This window comes from Epinephelus fuscoguttatus, linkage group LG23, assembly GCF_011397635.1.
Source record: "Epinephelus fuscoguttatus linkage group LG23, E.fuscoguttatus.final_Chr_v1".
NCBI lineage: Eukaryota > Metazoa > Chordata > Actinopteri > Perciformes > Serranidae > Epinephelus > Epinephelus fuscoguttatus.
The window spans coordinates 3,407,207-3,426,257 of record NC_064774.1 but is presented as its reverse complement, the minus strand read 5'-3'; the positions used below and the strand labels follow the sequence as shown (position 1 = coordinate 3,426,257).

At 41.6% G+C, this 19,051-nt stretch overlaps 1 protein-coding gene and 1 long non-coding RNA gene across 3 annotated transcripts in view; both read right to left on the bottom strand.

Moving 5' to 3' along the window:
* Window positions 1-11,942, bottom strand: part of LOC125884009 (ladderlectin-like) — a 33,233-nt gene extending 21,291 nt beyond the window's left edge. The window contains exons 1-7 of one of the 2 annotated variants that reach the window (XM_049568707.1): window positions 11,786-11,942; window positions 11,612-11,683; window positions 11,498-11,533; window positions 10,650-10,768; window positions 10,365-10,499; window positions 9,767-9,878; window positions 7,147-7,545 (exon numbers count right to left, since the gene is read on the bottom strand). In XM_049568707.1, coding sequence (XP_049424664.1) covers window positions 7,475-7,545; window positions 9,767-9,878; window positions 10,365-10,499; window positions 10,650-10,768; window positions 11,498-11,533; window positions 11,612-11,672 — 534 coding nt within the window. In that variant the 5' untranslated portion in view covers window positions 11,673-11,683; window positions 11,786-11,942 and the 3' untranslated portion in view covers window positions 7,147-7,474. Of the gene's footprint in view, window positions 1-7,146; window positions 7,546-9,766; window positions 9,879-10,364; window positions 10,500-10,649; window positions 10,769-11,497; window positions 11,534-11,611; window positions 11,684-11,785 lie in introns of those variants that run through there. The other variant, XM_049568706.1, reaches the window with a different exon arrangement.
* On the bottom strand, window positions 674-2,862 carry LOC125884015 (uncharacterized). Its single transcript, XR_007448630.1, has 3 exons — window positions 2,726-2,862; window positions 1,376-1,484; window positions 674-1,097 (listed from the first exon to the last, which is right to left on the bottom strand). It is a non-coding gene; the product is annotated as an uncharacterized LOC125884015 (long non-coding RNA).
* Window positions 11,943-19,051: the final 7,109 nt, after the last annotated feature.

The window sequence follows — 19,051 nt, the reverse complement described above, 5'->3', positions numbered from 1 at the left end:
GGTTAGTTTGACTCACAGGATGTAGACTGTGGTTATCAGCCTGCCATTAGCTGCCTATTTCAGACACAATTCACCTCAATTTCTATTTGTGTGTTCAGAATCAACCTCCGAGCTAACAACCTACTTGCTAGTGATGGTCAAATGAAGCCTCGTGAAGCATTGTCTGTATTTTCTGAGTCCAATAGATGGCGCCCTCTTCAACAAAGGGTTGAATTCACACTAAATTGCCATTCCTTTAACCTTTTTCTTGAAACCAAGAGCGCCATCTAGTGGGCACCATCACTGCATCCTCGGCTGTGTGCCACCCAAGACAATTGTAATCGGTTTAAAGAAATGGAAACAAGCCGGATCATTTGTTTCCCAGAAGCAGAATGATAATTTGTGATTCCAGACCTTTCCCTAGCGCTGACACGTACAGCGCTGTGGAAATAGGTTGAAACTCGGCACAACCAAACCACTTTTCACACTCACACACTAATTTTTTCTTGCATATGCAGCGAACTGCTGCAGTGTATGCTGTTGTGAAGGAGAGCCGTGATGCAACAGAAGCAAAACTGCAGATTTCAGTAAGGTTCATTTGTTTAGCTGACAGAAAACCATGAAACAATGTTTGGATCAGCCCGGAGGATCCAGACATCTTTGATTTAAACAGGAGACTAAAAACACAGACCAGTTTGTTTTGATGCTTGAGCCTTTAATTTTGCATAAGACAAGAAAGAAGAGTTTACTTTGCAGAATATATGTAGATTTGTGCTAAAAGCATTCTTTTCATAACACATTCAGTCTGCTCTCATTAAAGGCACAAGGCCTCAGAGACAGTCCAGCTCCTGCTTATGTCACTTGTCGCTTCATTCCTTCAGTAGCGTTACAGCGATAGCAAAGACAAATAAGAAATGTGATACAGAGCCTTCAGGTTACATGAGACTGATGGCATAAAGACAGATGAGTCTGCAAACACACTCAAACACTCTTCCTCCAGTTTGTGCTGTTTACAGGGACTTCATGCCTCGTGTGTCAGACCAGGAATCATTAGATTTTCTTGGCGCAGACAGAAGATAGGTGATAGTGACACTTTGTATCATCCCAGCATTTGTTATCTGCATGTGTTAGAAACACAGGACATGAGTGTGATTGTTTAGCACTGTATATATTTTGAAGCAGACTACAACTTCCTCAACATTTTGTATTATCTAATAGAATAACAAATGGAGAGGGATGTTCAGCCTTTGCAGAGGTATGTGCTCTCTCTGTCCTTTAATGATTCAAGAAAACTCACAAGAATTGATGGATGCATTTTTTATATTCATCTCATTTTTGACATGTATATATCTGTTATCATCCACACCACGAGTACTTTATGATCTGAATGAGTTACCTCCATAACTCATCTGTATACAGTGCTGCCACCCATCATTGTTCGGCTCCCCCCTGCACCAGTATGAAAAGCTGAAACGTGTACCATCATTCCAGAGCCAAACACCCTCCTGGAAAACAGAATAAATTAGAATATGATGAATTTTAAAAGAAACCACGTAACCTAAATTAAATTCTTTTCACCATTTGGCAAAAATGCATTTCTCACTACTGACTTCATTTATTTCAAATATCTTCATACAGTTGAGACAACAGATGACACTGGACAAAACTGCGGTTCACTGTTCACTGCTTTCAATGACCACATCTTTCTCTCTTATGACCACCTCGGGAGGTGGTCTGAGTTTGGTTCACTTCAAGTCCGCAGTTCAGTTTGCTTCAGAGAGGTCTGAGTTCCCTATATGCGCAAAAAATGCAGAGTCACCACTCTGAGTCCGAAAAAAAACCAAGTGTGAAATCACCCGAGGTGGTCTGGGTTTGGTTCGCTTCAAGTTTGCGGTGTGGTTCACTTAACCTGTGCCTTGTGAGCACAAAGGGCTCCAGGTTCTCTTTGCTCTTTGCCATTGTAGTTAGCCATCTAGATCACAAGCTGTTGCACTGGGACGCCTGGAAAAAAAGACAAAACCACGTCGACCTGTAACGCTTGCAAGAATGCAGGACAAGGAGTGGTTTGGTCCACAGAAGATACTGCACGTCTCCAGATGTGGGATGTAGAATACATCAAACGGCAACAGTCTACAGTGCACAGAAACATGACGGGTTTCCTTCAATTTTAAGTTCATCTGAAAGCGAGGGGTGTCATACGTAACAGCACTGCAGTGAAAACAAAAGTATGTAACTATATACTGTATACAGGCTATAGTGTGAATAGAAAGAGGACTGAGGAACCATGAGAGCTGAAGCTGACCAGAAAGAGAACTGAGTCCTCTTTCAAATGAACTGACAATGTGAACACAAAAAGAACTGAGTCCCTTTTCTCCCTGTCCACTTTTTGGTGCACTTTAAGAGGACTGAGTTTGGTTTGTTTAAAAAGTCCTATATGTGAAAACACCCTAAGCTTACATTCTGACATTCAAACTGAATATGATACTCATCTCCCACACCATCATCATCACAGAGGTTTCTATCCAGCCCTTTATATCTTCCACTGACTTTAGGAATTCTGCTGATATTTACTCTAAAATTATAAATAGCCTGTCTGCACTTTTGCTTTTCATGCCACAAATACTTCTCCAGTTTAAACTCTTGTTTAATTTCGACATATATACCACATGATGTCATATTTCTGGGATCTCGATTTAGAGAACGAACATTCAAACTCAGTCATTTTTTGGAATGATACATGACATACCTCTTCAGCATCAGAGCCTCCAAGCCATGTCTGTGAATGCCCATGAGTTTTATCTTCTATCATCTTTTTAATCGCATGATACTCCTCAGCTAGATGTACAGACGCAAGGTTCGCACCCATGGACTGGCAGTTTAACTACAGAGGAGAGAAAAAAGGTAAAACATAGCTGCCCAGAAAGATAACATGAGTAATAATAAAACACCAAAGCTACTAGAAAATGCCAAGTTACCAAGTGTAAAAGTGCAAACAAAAAGAATAAACTTAATTTAGAGGCATTCTGCAACAAATCCAAATCATCTTATACCTCAGCTCTGGCTTGTTTCCATGTCTTTAAAGGGATAGTGCACCCAAAAATGTAAATTCAGCCATTATCTACTCACCCATATGCCGAGGGAGGCTCAGGTGAAGTTTTAGAGTCCTCACAACACTTGTGGAGATCCAAGGGGAGAGGAGGTAGCAACACAACTCCACCTAATGGAGGCTGACGGCGCCCCAGATTCAAACGTCCAAAAAACATATAATTGAAACCACAAAATATCTCCATACTGCTCGTCCGTAGTGATCCAAGTGATCCTGATCCTGAAGCCCCGACATAAAAAGTCATTTGGAAAAACGTCATTTGAACTCTGTTTTTAGCCTTATTGTAGCCTGTAGCTCTTTCATTTGGCCGTCACTGGTGTGTAGGTTGTTAGCTCGGATTATTATTGTTTCACATAGTGATGGGGATTTTAAAAACCGTAACACGCAAATGGAAAGGAAGGTAAATTCTGTCTGACATAGGCAGCTAATGGCAGGCTGATAATCACAGTCTACATCCTGTGAGTCAAACTAACCAACTTCTTATATTCACACAACACTAATGGATGGAAACAGACATTAATTTGTATTTTCTGTTGCTGTTTTTTGGACATTCAGTTAAAATTTGCTCTATGTTTGAATGTAATTTGACTAATGATGATACTGTCATTGTTTCCTGTGTGTTGTTTTACATCTGTTCCACTAAACCACTAATAAGCCTTGGATATGGCCCTGACACTACACTTTGTGGTATGATGATGGTAATCTCCTGAAGACGTGGTTCACTTGTTTGATTGTTTTGGATCTGTTCCCTGGCTTTGCACTGAAGCTTTGACAACATTGTCAAAGAGGAGATAAAACCCACTGAGACAACATCCTTGTTTAATATTTTAACTTTTGTTTGCACAGAGTAAAAATCATCAGCACCCTTTATCAGCTACACCCTGCACACCGACACAGTTCTGCACATCTGCACCTCGACGCCCTGATCAGCTCCACGGGAGGGACCAAAGGGTCAGTTCACCAGAATTACACAAAAACAACTTCTCACATTCCTTCAGTTGCGTCAAGCGTCAGGTTTGCGATCGCTGAAATTTCTGCTGCCACCCCATGACAAACAGTGTTATGTTTGGGACTCAGAACGACAAACAGCAGCACTTCCATCTCTGTTAATCCAGATGATACACAGACATGCTGGTATCCTTTTAAAATACTTTTTTTTCCCCGTAGAAAGCAGTCCTAATGGAAACTGCTCACAGCTGTCATGTTTCCATTCAGCTGTCGACTTTAAACACACTTTTGAAATATTGCTAAAAAGAAATGTAAATCAGGTTTTGAGCAAACAAGTGAATTTATGCAAAGCATAGTTTCACTTGATCATTCATTTTCCATCAGGGACTTCTTTTCTATCATTGAGTAAACTGAACCACCCCTGACTAAGTGACATATTTATGGATATTTCTTATTATATTCAATGTTTAATAACAACAGAACAAGTGTGCAATTAACCAAAATACCGAACACAATAACTGCAGGAAGTTTGTGAACATTAAATCAGGGATGAGTTCTCCTGTCTGTAACACTGTTTTTTGTTTTTTTTTTTACAGTCATACAGACTTTAACGGCCTCTCCTGATAAATTCAGTGTTTTCTTCCTGCTGATGCTTGGCCGTTGTTCTGTTTGCTTTTTGGTTGTTTTGGATGCATTTATTTAAACAATAAGCCCGGTTTTAAGATTACCTAAAAGCGAACCCCAAAACTGTGTTTGTCACGACCGAACAAAGGACCTGAACCCAAATGCATGACTCAGGACTCAAAGTTCAAAATCAAAGTTTTATTAAATAAAAACACAAAATGAAAATCACTCTTGACAGAGGAAAAACCTACACTTAATCTAAGAACAAAAATGATCTAGAAAGTAAACTCTATATCTTAAGAAACTAAAACTCACTGACTAAAGCTAGACTAAAAGAAAACAAACAGAAAATCACTCTACTGAGGTTGTACTACGACTAGGAAATAACAAACAGAAATCAAACTTGAACAAAGTATCAAAACAACAAGACCCGACAATGGCAATGGCAAATGTCATGGACACGACGCTGGTTCTCTGACACAAAGGACAAGACGAACTGGCACAGGACAAAGGGAGACACAGACACTCACAAGGTACGGACACAGGTGGAAACAATCAGGCGTGAGGCAGACAATCAGACCAGCAGGAAAACACACAGGGGAAGGAGCAAGTTGCCTGAAATTAGAGGAGAGATAGTTTTCAAAATAAAACAGGAAATCACGAGACAACATAGACACGAGACAAAACTGATTAAATTAACTTAACATTTCTTGGATATGACAAAATGTTTCTCCCACAAGAGTAGCAACAGTTAAGCTGCTCCTTGTATAACGTTTTTACATATTAAAACAAGCACAGTGTTTGAGTGCAGACTGTCTCTACAGTTACAATCAGCATTTACACCTCAGTCAAATGTCTCTGCAGTAGTAAAGGGTATTTATCAGCTCCAGCTTCGATCGGCATTGATGGAAACACCCAGGTAAACACGTTCGTTTTAGTCCCTGAACCGGCAAGATGCAACAACACACCAGCACAAAACATTATGTGTCTCTGCCCAAGCAGCACTCAAACATCAATTCACACGAGTCTGCACTGTTGGGATTCATAGGACCACAGATGATTTGTCATTTGGGAAAATCTAAACTGGACATTTAAAAGGCTTCCTTCTCTGCATGCTCTTTGTTCTCCAAACAAAGACAGCTATTTGACACCCATCTCCGGCTGGGCCTGGAACAGCCCAGATGCTCAGACCCTTGCTCCTTGCCCTGATCCATCAAATGTGGGGCAATTGCTCACAGACACTCTTTTTTCTGGACTACAACTTGCCCATGCTCAAGGCTGAGGCAAACCTGAACCAGAGAAGTTAGACTTGCAAGCACAAGGTTTGCAACTAGCTTTCGAGCAACAAAGAGAACCAAGTGAGTTAGCACCCAGCATCTAACTCTGTAAAGACCACGAGCGACTGGCTCACCTGTGGAACAAAGGACACAACACAGACTGCACCTGGAACCACAGCTCTTTCCAACCTTTCTCTGCCAGCTAACAAAGCAGCACACCACCAAAGCGATTCTGACCCTGTCTTTCTCTCTCTCTTTCTCTCTCTCTTTCTCACACACACACACACACACACACACACACACACACACACCAAGCTTGTATATAGTTAGTTAGAATTTGTGTGTTTTGCTTTGCTACTTTGTGAATAAATATAATTCTTTGGAATCATACCTGCTGTCTGTTTAATGTTGCACAAGAGTGAATGAATAGTCAACCTCTGCTGCGTCAAGGACTCCGACATCCTTCAGGCGTTACTGTTAATTTTGATTACTGTCATTAATTTAATTATTAATCAAACTCCAAAGTGATAGTTTAGTGTATTTTATGAGACTGATATCTTTAACTGGCTATCATTTTTCCCTTTACAGGAATGGTGCCCCACAAGGTGATTTAATGTTAATTAAGTCACATTATTTAATATAACTATTAATTATTATTAATAATTATTAATTATCTCCGATAGCCAATTTAACCCAAACATAATTGGTGCCTCCGTGTGAGACCTAAAAATATGTTCCCAACAGCACCGAGTTTGAAAGACAGACTGAATAAATAAGAGATTTCTAATAAAAAGTAATCATTGTAAAGTTGTCTCAGGTCTCCATGCTGCTTTCTACTGTTCACTTACGCCTGTTTTTGCTGGGTTTTCCAGTGTTAAAAAAAAAACCAAAACATGTACACACTCTAATTTTGGTGGAAAAGAGGTATTAGTTAGGTATTGACCTCTGCAGGAATCAGCACCAGTTGGTGGCACCAGTGAGTTCAACTAAATGGTGACACATTGTTGCAAACAGGAAGCTCTTTGAACGTTTAGGATGATGTAGCATTAGTGCTGTTTCCTTTTTTCTGTTGGTGACGGACAAAAGGAGGCTACAAAGGTGAGTGCAACACCCCACATGTCATTTTGTGTTATTTACTGCTGCACTCTGAGGTGTATAAGGTGCAGTGTGTACAGCCATGCTGCAGTAATAGATAGATTTATGACAGACCAGTTTGTTTGGATGCTTGAGCCTTTAATTTTGCATAAGACAAGAAAGAAGAGTTTACTTTGCAGAATATATGTAGATTTGTGCTAAAAGCATTCTTTTCATAACACATTCAGTCTGCTCTCATTAAAGGCACAAGGCCTCAGAGACAGTCCAGCTCCTGTTTATGTCACTTGTCGCTTCATTCCTTCAGTAGCGTTACAGCGATAGCAAAGACAAACTCAGCTCACATGTGAGACTGAGGGTGTAAAGAAAGATGTATATGAAAGCATGCGCACAACACAAGTGTTTGTGCTTTTAATGGGTTCTTCATGTCTCTGTGTCAGACCTGGAATCATCTTCTTTTCCTGGCACAGACAGACGGTAACAGGGAGAAGCATTGGAGGTCATCCCAGCACCTCCCAGCTGCAAGCAAAAAAAATAAAGAGTTGGTTGAGTCAGTGAATGTGACACAAACAAAGACCTCAGACTGTTGATGTGATCAGTGACTCCTAACTGATACGTTTAGGTGACACAGCACTATGGTCACTGATAAGATACAAATCATTGTCAAAACATAAATGGTGTAATACTGTGAACTGCTAACCACCAACTGATCTGATAAAACCAAAGAATATCTGACTCAGAAAGACGTTCTTTGCTCAAGACATTTATGTCTGAGCTGTTTGTCTGAAATCCATCATGAATAATTTTCACAATAAAAACTGAACTTTATTAATTGGAAAGTGTTTTAAAAAAAGATCAGTATAATTTTGGGCTGAAGTCAATCAAAGAAAATCTTGGTCAACTAAATTCTACTTATTCTTCAACAAGGTCATTTGTTGATGGGAAAAAAATCTTCATGTTATCTCTCGATGAACTAAATCTACCTGGCAGTGTTGTGTGTCATCCAAAGTAGGGATGCACAGATCTGACTTTTTCAGTTCCAATACCGATACCAATGCTTTACGTATCTGTTGATACCCGATACCGATCTGATATAATTGTTGATTTAAGAAGCTACAAACCTAACAAGACGAACATACTAAAGGCATCGGGTGTGACTACACCTTTCTTTCCTGAGACAAAATATAATGAGATTAAACAACTTAATGCAATGAACCATTTATTTGTTACAAAAGTAAACAACTGTGCAACAGCGGCAATAACTTATGCATCAGACATACAGATGTTGCAGCTGAAACTGAATTGGGCAAACATAGAAACAGTAATCATACACACAGTAACTAAATATTAAAACAAATAGTAGTACACTAGAAGGCAGAGAAGGAGAGGAAATCTCCCTTCCTGTGTGTGCCAGTTGGTTTAGTCATTTATTTCTGAGGTTTATCTATTAAAGATAGATTCTGTTTGATTTTTTCTATAAAAAGAGAATTTAACAGTTATAACAAAATAAGACGATGGTGTTATTTCTTTTCTCTAAAAACTCGTCTATCCCACTGTCCATCTTTGTGTTTCTTCTTTAAGCCAGCAGAGGGCAGCACAGTCCTCTGATGTGCAGCTCCCCTCTTCTGTATGATTCAGTAGGTCTATTGCACTGCCAGAGGGGGGTTTACACATGAACACAAGACTTTACAAACTGCCGTTGAGCTAGCTAGCATGCTAAGGGTAAAATACCTCCAAATAGCAGACCCTTTCGGTCACTTCATGTTGCTTGTGTTTGCCACTCTCTAATCAACTCTCATGGCATGCGGCACGCAATTCTCGCGATATGTGGCACACAACTTTGCGGCATGCGGCACACGTACTGTATGACGTAGCCCGTGACACAAAGATTTAAAGGGGAAAGATCAGTCTTATGGATCGGCTGCTTTTACAGATACCCAGTCCAGCTATAATGTTGATATCGCAGCTGATAACCGATCCTAATATCGGATCGGTGCATCCCTAATCTTCTCCAATAATTCTCCACTGTTTGGTGGTCACAGTTTTTGTCCTAGCAGGCTGAAATTCGGTGTGGAGGTCGCAGCTATCGTGAATTCATGCTTGTTGTTTCTGAGGCCAGCGCTGTAATGAGACTCAGGAGTGCTGTGTGTTCACACTCTGCTACAAACCTCAGTGTCATTATGAGGCCCTGAGCGTCTTCACTTTTCTTCACTAAGCCATGCATGTTGCTGTTTTCTCTCTGGTCACACAGATTTGAAAAATGTTTAACTTTGGGTAAAACACTGCCCTCGTCACTTTTTACCATGGACTGTTGAAGGAATGGACGTAGCTACAGTGACGTCACCCATTTGTTTGTGGTTTTGAAGCCTCATGTTTGACACATCAGCCGTCACCATCTTGGTTTCTTGGAGCCAGAGGTGAACATAGTTGGGCAAGAGGCTGGCGCTGTGTGAGTGAGGGGTAGGTGGATCTGACTGAGAGGCCGAGGACACTATCATCAGACAGTCTGTCACTCAAAGTGGTCGGCTCTTAATGATGTGGCTATTGCTGGCACAGAGCCTTAAAAATGCTTTGGTCAACACACAGTCTTATGACAGTAACACCAGTGACTGGAGGGACAAGAGCACATCAACCAACTGACCAGAAGATGTCAGCACGATATATTTCTGAGTTAACTCACTGTATTCCTTCCTATTTTATCATTAGCATCACTGCTACAGTTAGCACTATGTTGTTTTACCTGAGTAATTCATCTGTATACAATGCTGCCTGCCACCATGGTTATTAGGCTCTCCACGACACCATCTCCGGTAGTTGAAAGATGTGCCATCACTCCAGAGCCAGTAATGCTCCTGGAAGAAAGAGTAAAACAAGATATTACATAAAATTAAAGGAGGAAAATGTGGAAAAAAGTTGTTTTTTAAAAGAACATTAAAAAAAGATTCTCTACACCCTGTGCCCACAGTACCCTGTACATACTGTCTCAAGTGAAGTGACATAGTGGTGTGATTAGTCACTGCAAAGTCACAAAAGTATAGTTCATGTAAGAGTAATGTGATACCATCTTTTATAACAGCTTGCCCATAATGATAAATGATAGTAATGATAGTGTTTGCTCACATTAAAACTGAAATATAATAGATACATAATGTAGTACAATATATTATGGAATTTAAAATACAACATAAGGTGAAATGTGGTATAACAATATGTAGTATACCACAGCAATATGACATGAAATGCAATATAGCATGAGTCTAGTATCATATAGTATATAATGAATAAATAAATAAATAGTATAATTCATCATTAAATAAATGCAATAATGAATAAAATACCTGTTGTGCATCAGAGCCTCCAATCCATGCCTGTCTATACGAATGAGTGGCACTGAGAATCATCCTCTGAATCCAATAGTACTGCCGGTAGTTGTGAGCAGACGCAAGGTTTCCACCCAGGGCCTGACAGTATCTCTGCAGTGGAGACAAACAGAGAGACAGACGGACAGAGAGGAGTTGTCAAGGAAAGTAAGAATTAAGACCCCAGGTCACCAAATGTACATGTGTATGCAAACAAAATGAGCTTGTTGTAGAAGCCTCCTGAGTCAAAGGCACCAACATTACCTCAGCTCTAGCCCAGGTCATAAGTGTTGGAACGTAGCGGTAACAGCGACCACCTAAGAAAGACCAGCCCCAGGGACAGACTCTTCTTACCACGATCCACCTCTTGACCAGGTGACTCTCTGTGGAGAACCATTAGAGTTTGGTTAATGTGGGGTCTCCAGGGAAAGTCTCCATACTATATTAAATAGATTCATTTTGATGGCACGAAGAAGCCACAACATCACATAATATTACATGACACAACATAAATATAATAAACGTGACTTAACATAACACAATATTACGTAACAAAATAAAATAACAGCATGTGTAAAATGTTCGCAGGACATCCCAGCTGACATTGGTTGAGAGGCAGGGTTCACCCTGGACAGGTCACCAGACTATCGCAGGGCTGACACATAGAGACAGACAACCATTCACGCTCACATTCACACCTACGGACAATTTAGAGTTATTAGTTAACCTGCATGTCTTTGGACTGTGGGAGGAAGCTGGAGCGCCTGGAGAAAACCCACGCTGACACAGGGAGAACATGCAAACTCCACACAGAAGGGCTCCCACACCCGGGATCGAACCGGCAACCCTCTTGCTGTGAGGCGACAGTGCTAACCACCACACCACCGTGCCGCCCACACAACATAATATACAGAATATTTCATAGTGTAAAACACAATATAGGCTAATATAACACACTGCATAAAAAAACAGCCTAACACTAAATAATACAATATAGAACTATGATTATATAATATTAGCAGTAATAATAAATTAAAGTTACATTATCATCTGACACAAAGCACATCATAACAATCACATTCTGTTGAGGTGAAAATCTTAACGCCACTCACCTTTTTGGCCACTTTGAGATGTTTCCTCTGGAGGAGCTGGAAAGTTTGACACTGCAGTTATTGACTTGGACTGTTTGTGTTTATTAACATGTGTACCGTATGTATTATACTCACCAGCCGCTCTGGTCAGAACCATCATGGCACAAACAAGTGCAGACACAATCAGCATCTTCATGGTGACGGTGACTATGAGAGACAGACGTGTTACTGAGACTTGTTTAGGGAACAGCCGTACTGACTGTCAGTCCTGTGAATAAAAGTCAGAAGATGATAAAGTTTGGTGCAAACCTGCTGCAGCACTTTCTTCTCTTCTTCTTGTCTTCTCTTCGCAGTGTCTGTAGATTCAGCGGACCCTGTGAGGAGGTGCTGATTGAGAGGATGACCAGTTGTTATATGCAGCCACTTATCTTAACATCTCTCAAAAACAGGGAACTGAGGGGAAATATGTGTATGTTCTCATGAACAGAGGCAACATTTTCAGAATACTCAGAAACTTATCAGTTAAGAAACATGCACGTGTCAAACCGCACAGTGTTTTCTGCTGTGCTGTCGTCCTTGCTGGGGTCACCACTGCACTTTGACACTGTCATGTTCCATTAATTATTTTGTGTCTACTTACATGCAGACAATTTGATTCACCTTTGAAAGTGTTTGATGTAATGGAAAGGTATGCAGCAGCTGGGCTAGTTAACATACAGTAACACATACAGAGCTAAGGAGGTCCCACGGTGGCCCTGAGAGCTCAACACACTGCAGAGACTCAAAACAAGCAAACTATAAAAACATCTTCACCAAGTAGACAACACAGACACAGCATTTAGAAAAAAACACTGCAAACAGAGAAACACACTGCAAGCAGCCTACAACCAAGGGGTAACCTCCGAGGCTGAAACACGTAGCCCAATCCCATTTCTACCCCTTAAATCTTACACTTGGTATTAAGTGCCCTTGTTTGCGAGATAACCCTTGATGAGGGAAGTGAGAAATATTAAGGTAGAGATCTAGCCCTAAGAAATGAGACACCACTTCATGCAAATCAGCGTGGCCAACGTGACTAGATGGCACTGTCTGTTCAACAAAGGTTTGACAGCAAATTTCACTGCCATTCCTTCATCCTTTATCGTTAAACAAAGAGCGCCATCTGGTGAGGTCAGAAAATTTAAAAAAATTTGGCCATCACTACGTGCAGGCATACGTCACACTTAGTAGCGATGCAAGATACCGGTAGTCATTCAGGTTTGAAAATGCCGGCTCCAGCGCTTGTTACCTGTGGCGTGTGCTATGTTCATTCTTCTCCATCTGATGAATTAACTGAGAAGAACTGCTGAAAACAGGAGGCGCCTACGACTTCATCTAGTTCTGATCGATTTTGTTTGGGTAAGTCGATTTGTTTAAATATTTTGACGCTGTGTTCAACCGAGTTGCTGATGAGTTTACGCTAGTCCAACCATCTGTTGTTTGTATAGCGTACATTCCGATCGTACGGTAACAAATTGTAGTTTGCAAGGTGTTTCGGGAAATTTCATCCTCCACTTCGTTGAAAGTGAAGGTCGGGGCTCCCTTGGAACCTAGGGTGGGTTTTAAGTGTTGGAAACCACTTCCACTACCTCAATTCTGTTTTGGGACACCACGAGCCTAAACGTGAACATGCACGACCAAATGCAAGTGGGTATTTATAGGGGAAGTGTGGGTATGGTTGGTCAATGTGGAAGTGCTAAAAGTTGCAGTGACAACAAGAGTGAGTCAATCCCCATAGACCCCCATGTTAAAATCAGGCCCCCAGGAAAGCCACTCAGCCTTACAGCAAATTTTTCCCAGTGGTCACTCACAGTATTGCAGCAAAAAAAAATCGCCGGTGGCCCAGAAGGCATTTTCCCCATAGACTGCCATCATAAAATAAACGTCAGTAAAACTGCTGACAGGACACCTCCAACTGCAAACAAGGTCAAATACAAATCTTTCTATGCTGAATTTTTGATCCATGGTGGTTTTATATTTGTAAAACATCTCTCAAGCTAAGAAAAGCAATTTAAAAACCTGTGACATCATAACAATGTAAGTCGATGAGCCGGGCAGGAACTTGCGGGCGGGGCCAGTGAACAAAACACTACTGCGTTTATTCAGTGGGCAGCATACTGCGCAAGTAAACCAAGAACTTAGAAAACCTTTTGGGTGTATGCACCATGTGAGCAGCTCCATTGCAATGAATAGGTGCTATCTTTGTTCCAGTGTCTATATTATTGAAATCTATGGTTAAACTGCCCAACTCCACAGTAACAACAAAAATCATCTTTACAGCCTGGTGCAAAAAGCAGCTTTGGGCTCTACAGCTCATCTCTCCAGTCATCATAACTGTAAGGGGGTGAATTTTGAGACAACTCACAAGTTTAAATGTAATTAAGTCTGAAAGTTACACATAATTAAGGGAGTGGACACTTTGACTAAAGCTGGAAACTCACCAGTGCCACCACAGTGCCACTTGTCAAGTGCCACCCCTAGTACACACCTGAGGCATCATGCTGCATTCACAGACACATGCAAAGTTATTACTACATTTACTGAAAGATCTGTACTTCTTCCACCTCTGCGTTAGCTTAAAACCAAGTGTGGACACCCTTAATAAAAGTCCAAGACTGAAGAGCCGATCTCCAGAGCTATGACTCAGCTATGACTAGCTCTGGATATTTCTTGACCTCAACAACATGTCTGTCCTCATCCATCCTTTATCACAAGCTGCCACAGGAGCAGAGAAAAAGAGCTGCTATATGAGCTGGTATGTACAAGCAGAGAGTGAGTGGGGAAAAAGTGCAGTTAATTCAGGGGGCGGTGAGGCTGGAAATAGGACAGTAGTGTGAAGTACATTTGTAAGCAAAGCTTTCAATTTACTGGTCCATTTACGTCCCAACCCTCACCTATGGTCACGAGCTCTGGGTAGTGACAGGTGTCCTGGGCACATCCCACTGGTAGGAGGCCCCGCGGCGCACCCAGAACACGCTGGAGGGATTACATATATCATTATAAAAATTTGCCAAATCTCCTCTGCCAATGCCAAACAGCTTTTTTGTGCTGTTGCTATTGACTCTTGTTTTGAGCGTCTGGTACCCCCGGGTGCTGACAATCAGGTGCCTGATCTGGAATCAATTTCCTTACTTTTTGTGCCTAGTTTATTATTCATGCTGGGAAACGGCAACTTATCTTGACTTGTTATAAATCAGTAAGTGAAGGTTCAGGGTCTAAGATTTAGGGAGATTTAGTGGCATGTAGTGGTGAGAACTGCAGATTGCAACCAGCTGAAACTTCTCCTGGTTAGAATTCCTTCATTGTTCAGGAGTTCTGTACAGGGAGCTGTATTACCCACAGAAGAAAGAAACAGACCAGGTGATTTAGAGGTGTTTGAGATTACTGATCAGTGTTTCACTGGCGCTGCTTGGCGTGTTGAATACAGGCAGCTTGGCCACAATGCGCTACTGTGTGCTCACTTATTTTCTCTGATAATTTAATGTGTGCTCACTTTTTCTGATCTGGGAGCTAAATTACCCGCAGAAGTCTCTTCCTCAACAAAACAAATGGACCCGGTCAGGCCCCCACGTCAGGGGGTTCAAAGGGTACGGATGGTCCTGGCCCAAGGCCGAAGGGGGCCCATGTAAAGGTCTATGGTTGACTGTTTAATGGGATCAAGTGCAAGAATTTACTTACTGACTTATATCACTGACAGTACAAGTTAGATGTATTTACATGCTAAATAAATGTATAGTCATCATTACAACACATTTCAACATCAGTGTGATGCTCCCACCCTGCAGCAGGTATTGTGAAATAGTGCAGACTGTCTGACAGAGAGGGTCAGATTATTCTCAAAGGAAAAGTAACAGAGAGAACAAGGACATTAAAGGAAAGGAGAGGCAATGGCCAAATGTCTTGCCAAAACTGTCAAGAAGCAACAGGTTATTATGAAAATCTATGGGTATGACAGGTGGAGCTGATGGTAAGAAGTGAGGCAGACTGTTAGCAAATAAAACTTGCTGTAGCAGGCTTAGTTTTGTTTGCAGCTGTTTGCAGCTGTGTGTTGTCACACTTTAAATGTTTACCTTAATTTGCTTGTGTTGTGTCTTTATGCATGTGTTTTTCTTTTTTTTTAATTTGCAGTACAGTGTGTGACTAATTAACATCAGCAGATACATTTATCATCGTAACTGAATCAAACTGAAAAACTGGGACTGACAAACTAAACTGCTCAGAAGTTGGAAGCTACAGTTCGTATCAGTAGTGTTTGTTTTTCCATTAATATCACATTAATAAAACATCAGCAGAGTACTGTAACACAAGCTGGTACACTGACTGGATTTAAAGAGCTTCCTCATATTTTTCTGTTGTTCAGTATAATATAGAAGAAAAGAGGACCTTCGAGGATGACTATGCAACATGCAAAACCTTCTTAAGTGACACAGTGCACTTTATGCAGCGCAGATTATAAGAGAATTATGACTCTTATGCAACACTGTTACTTCTCTTTCAACACTCTGCTCATAAAGAATGAGGGTAGATTCAGTAGATAACCATTATAAGAACAGGACGCGTGACTTTGTTTTATACCGAATGTCATGATATATATAAATGCTTTATAGAAACCTGACGTTCTTTTCAGACAGACATTGCTCCTGAAGATGTGAAGGAGATAAAGAGATATATCCATTCCGATTTATTTGTAATCAGAAGGTGTGTTCATTAATTACACTGGATCTTGAGGAGCTGATGTCATTACTCCAGTCTGCCAAAAAAATTAGAACGACTGTCAGGTGAAGTGAGTAACACTGATTATCTTGTTACTGTACAATGCAATGTTCCCCTGGGGAGCTTTTGGTCCAGAAATTCATGAGGTGCAGTTTTGCTCCTGATGGCAGCAGCACTCCCCAATGGCAGTGGCCCCCCAGCAGGAAAACGCACCAAGCTACACTGCAGAAACTCCTCAGGAATGGTCTGAGGAACGTGACAAAAAGCTAAAGGCATCGACCTGGCCTCCAAATTCCCCAGATCCAAATTTGATCGAGCATCCATGGGATGTGCTGGTAGCCCAGAGGTACCCCTAATCCACGGTGGGGCCTCCCTGGATCGGACTTGTCACTGATATGTCAAGGCATGGACACATGACCTCTGGAAGGTGTCCTGTGGTGTCTGGCTTCTGATCATTTGAGACCTGTCAGTTGTGAGGTGCGGCACCAGCACTTCCCAAAGATGCTCAATCAGATTGTGGTGTGGGAGATTTGAGGCCTGGTCGACACTTTGAGCTTTTTGTCACATTCCTCAAGCCATTCCTCAGCATGTTTTGTGGTGTGGCATGGCACATTTTTCTGCTGCGGGAGCCACTGCAATCAGGGAATACCGTTGCTGTGAGGGGGGGTTACTTAGCCCACAGCAGTGTTTGAGTGGGTGGAGGGCGTCAGGTGGCCTCCACATGAATGCCATGACCAGTGGTCTCCCAGCAGAACATTGCATTGTAACAAAATTTCACCTACCACTGGTTTTAATGTTTTGGCTGACTGGTGTCTATACAGTCTATTGCAGCTACCAGACAGGTTTGGACTTACTGCCCTTTTACCTCAGTGTTTGTCATTAAGTCTTATGTGTGTTTGGATGTCAGATGTGTCTTTTTTTTCTACAATAATGACTTGACATTAACAGAGACCTTTGTTTCACACAAAGCTGACACAGTAAAAATGAGGTGTTGAAGATAAAATGACAACAGTGATGAAGAAATACCTCACCTTCTCCATTGAAGGTTTTTTCAGAGGCTTCTACTTCTTCAAATGTCCTCGAGCAGCAAGAAGACCACAGCTGTTGGTTAACTGATAGTCATGAAAGTATCTGCAAGTCATGTTGGAAAACACATGATACAGCAGAGTTTTATACTGACAGCCTCTTTTTAGCTATCTACAACATAAAAGCATTCACATTACCTTATTTGTGTGTTCTCATAGTAGAGAATGCTTAACGTGTTGGAAACACAAAAGAAAAGTGAAGGATCACAAAAGCAGTTCATAGAAATAGTTCCCCCATAACCTTTCAGGGGCTCTGTGCTTTGTTGTATCTTTGACCATCCTGTTCTCATTCCCAAGTCATCAAATACCGCCGCTCTGTCAGTGGACCTCAGTGTCAGACACTGACGCACAGAGGCACCCTTTGCAGCAGTCCGCATAGAGCAGTTGGGAGTGGAGGTGGATGGGTCAAACAGACTCTGGACTTTCACACGAAGGCAGTTATTAGTTTCCCATGTAAACCAAAAGTCAATCGAGGTATTTCAATAGCAACATAGTGCAGTAGTCTGTGTAGCATGTTACGCTTGTGACTTATGTCACATGAAGTATTTCATGTGTTGCATTACTTTTGTAACAACCATACTTATTTTAAGCCAAACCTTGATTTGTTTTCCCCTCAACCGAACCACGTGCTTTTGTTGCCTAAACCTAAGGAAGTGAACCTAAAAACAACGTTTTTACCAACGTTGTAAGTTTATTTTGAAAGGGACTGTTTCATGTAGAAACTGAGGTGTATTAATAATTATGTATATAATAATAGTAAAAGTATCCATCCATCCGTCCGTCCATTTTTATCCCCATGTACAGGGCCGGGTCGCAGGGCAGCAGGCCAAGCAAAGTGCTCCAGATGTCCCTCTACCCAGCCAACACATTCTCACTCCGACCTCGTCACATATTGACGTTTGGTCATGGTCTTTCCACATCCAAATACAACGTCCAAGGTACCCTGCATGCGTTGGTTGTTGACACTCTGGAACATCGTGTCAGGTTCTGCCTGTTACATGCATTGTCCTCTTTCAAGATGACAATTTCCTGTCTTCACAGGAAATGTACAGTTTACACACAGTCTCTTTCAAAATAAACACACTGCGAATTGATGTTGACGTTTCTTTTCCTTCAACAACAAAAGCACGTGGCTTGGTTTAGGAAAAAAGAACAGGGTTTGGCTTTCGAATCTTACGGGACGTGAACACTGCCCTCTCTGGTGAAAGTCAAACCCAGGATTCCTCCAGCATGTTCTGGGGCCTCTCACCAGTGGGACATGCCCAGAGCATCCTTAACAGGAGGCACCCAGAGGGCATCCTAATCAGGTGCCTGTACCACCTCAGCTGATGACCAACAACCCAGGCGTAGCCATGATCCGATGGAACCTGCGAAAAATGGGAGCCCACAGGCTCCGGGGAAGAAGCCAAGTTAGTAACATGTATTAATGGGGCAAGAATGTTAGCACATGGAGGAAGAGAGAATAAGAAAGAAGCTTAGTGTATCACTGGATGTTCCCCAGCAGACTAAGCCTATAACTAGGGGCTGGTTCAATGTGAGCCTGAGCCAGCCCTAACTATAAGCTTTATCAAAAAGCAAAGTTTTAAGTCTTGTCTTAAATGTGGAGATGGTGTCTGCCTCCCGCTGCGTATCATGCCAACGTTAAAGGACGGCTATTTTCATCAGGGTCGGACGCCACAAGTCACTGCCGAGGGTTGACCCTGTCACTGTAAGAATAACGTTCCTTTTAACCAGTTGG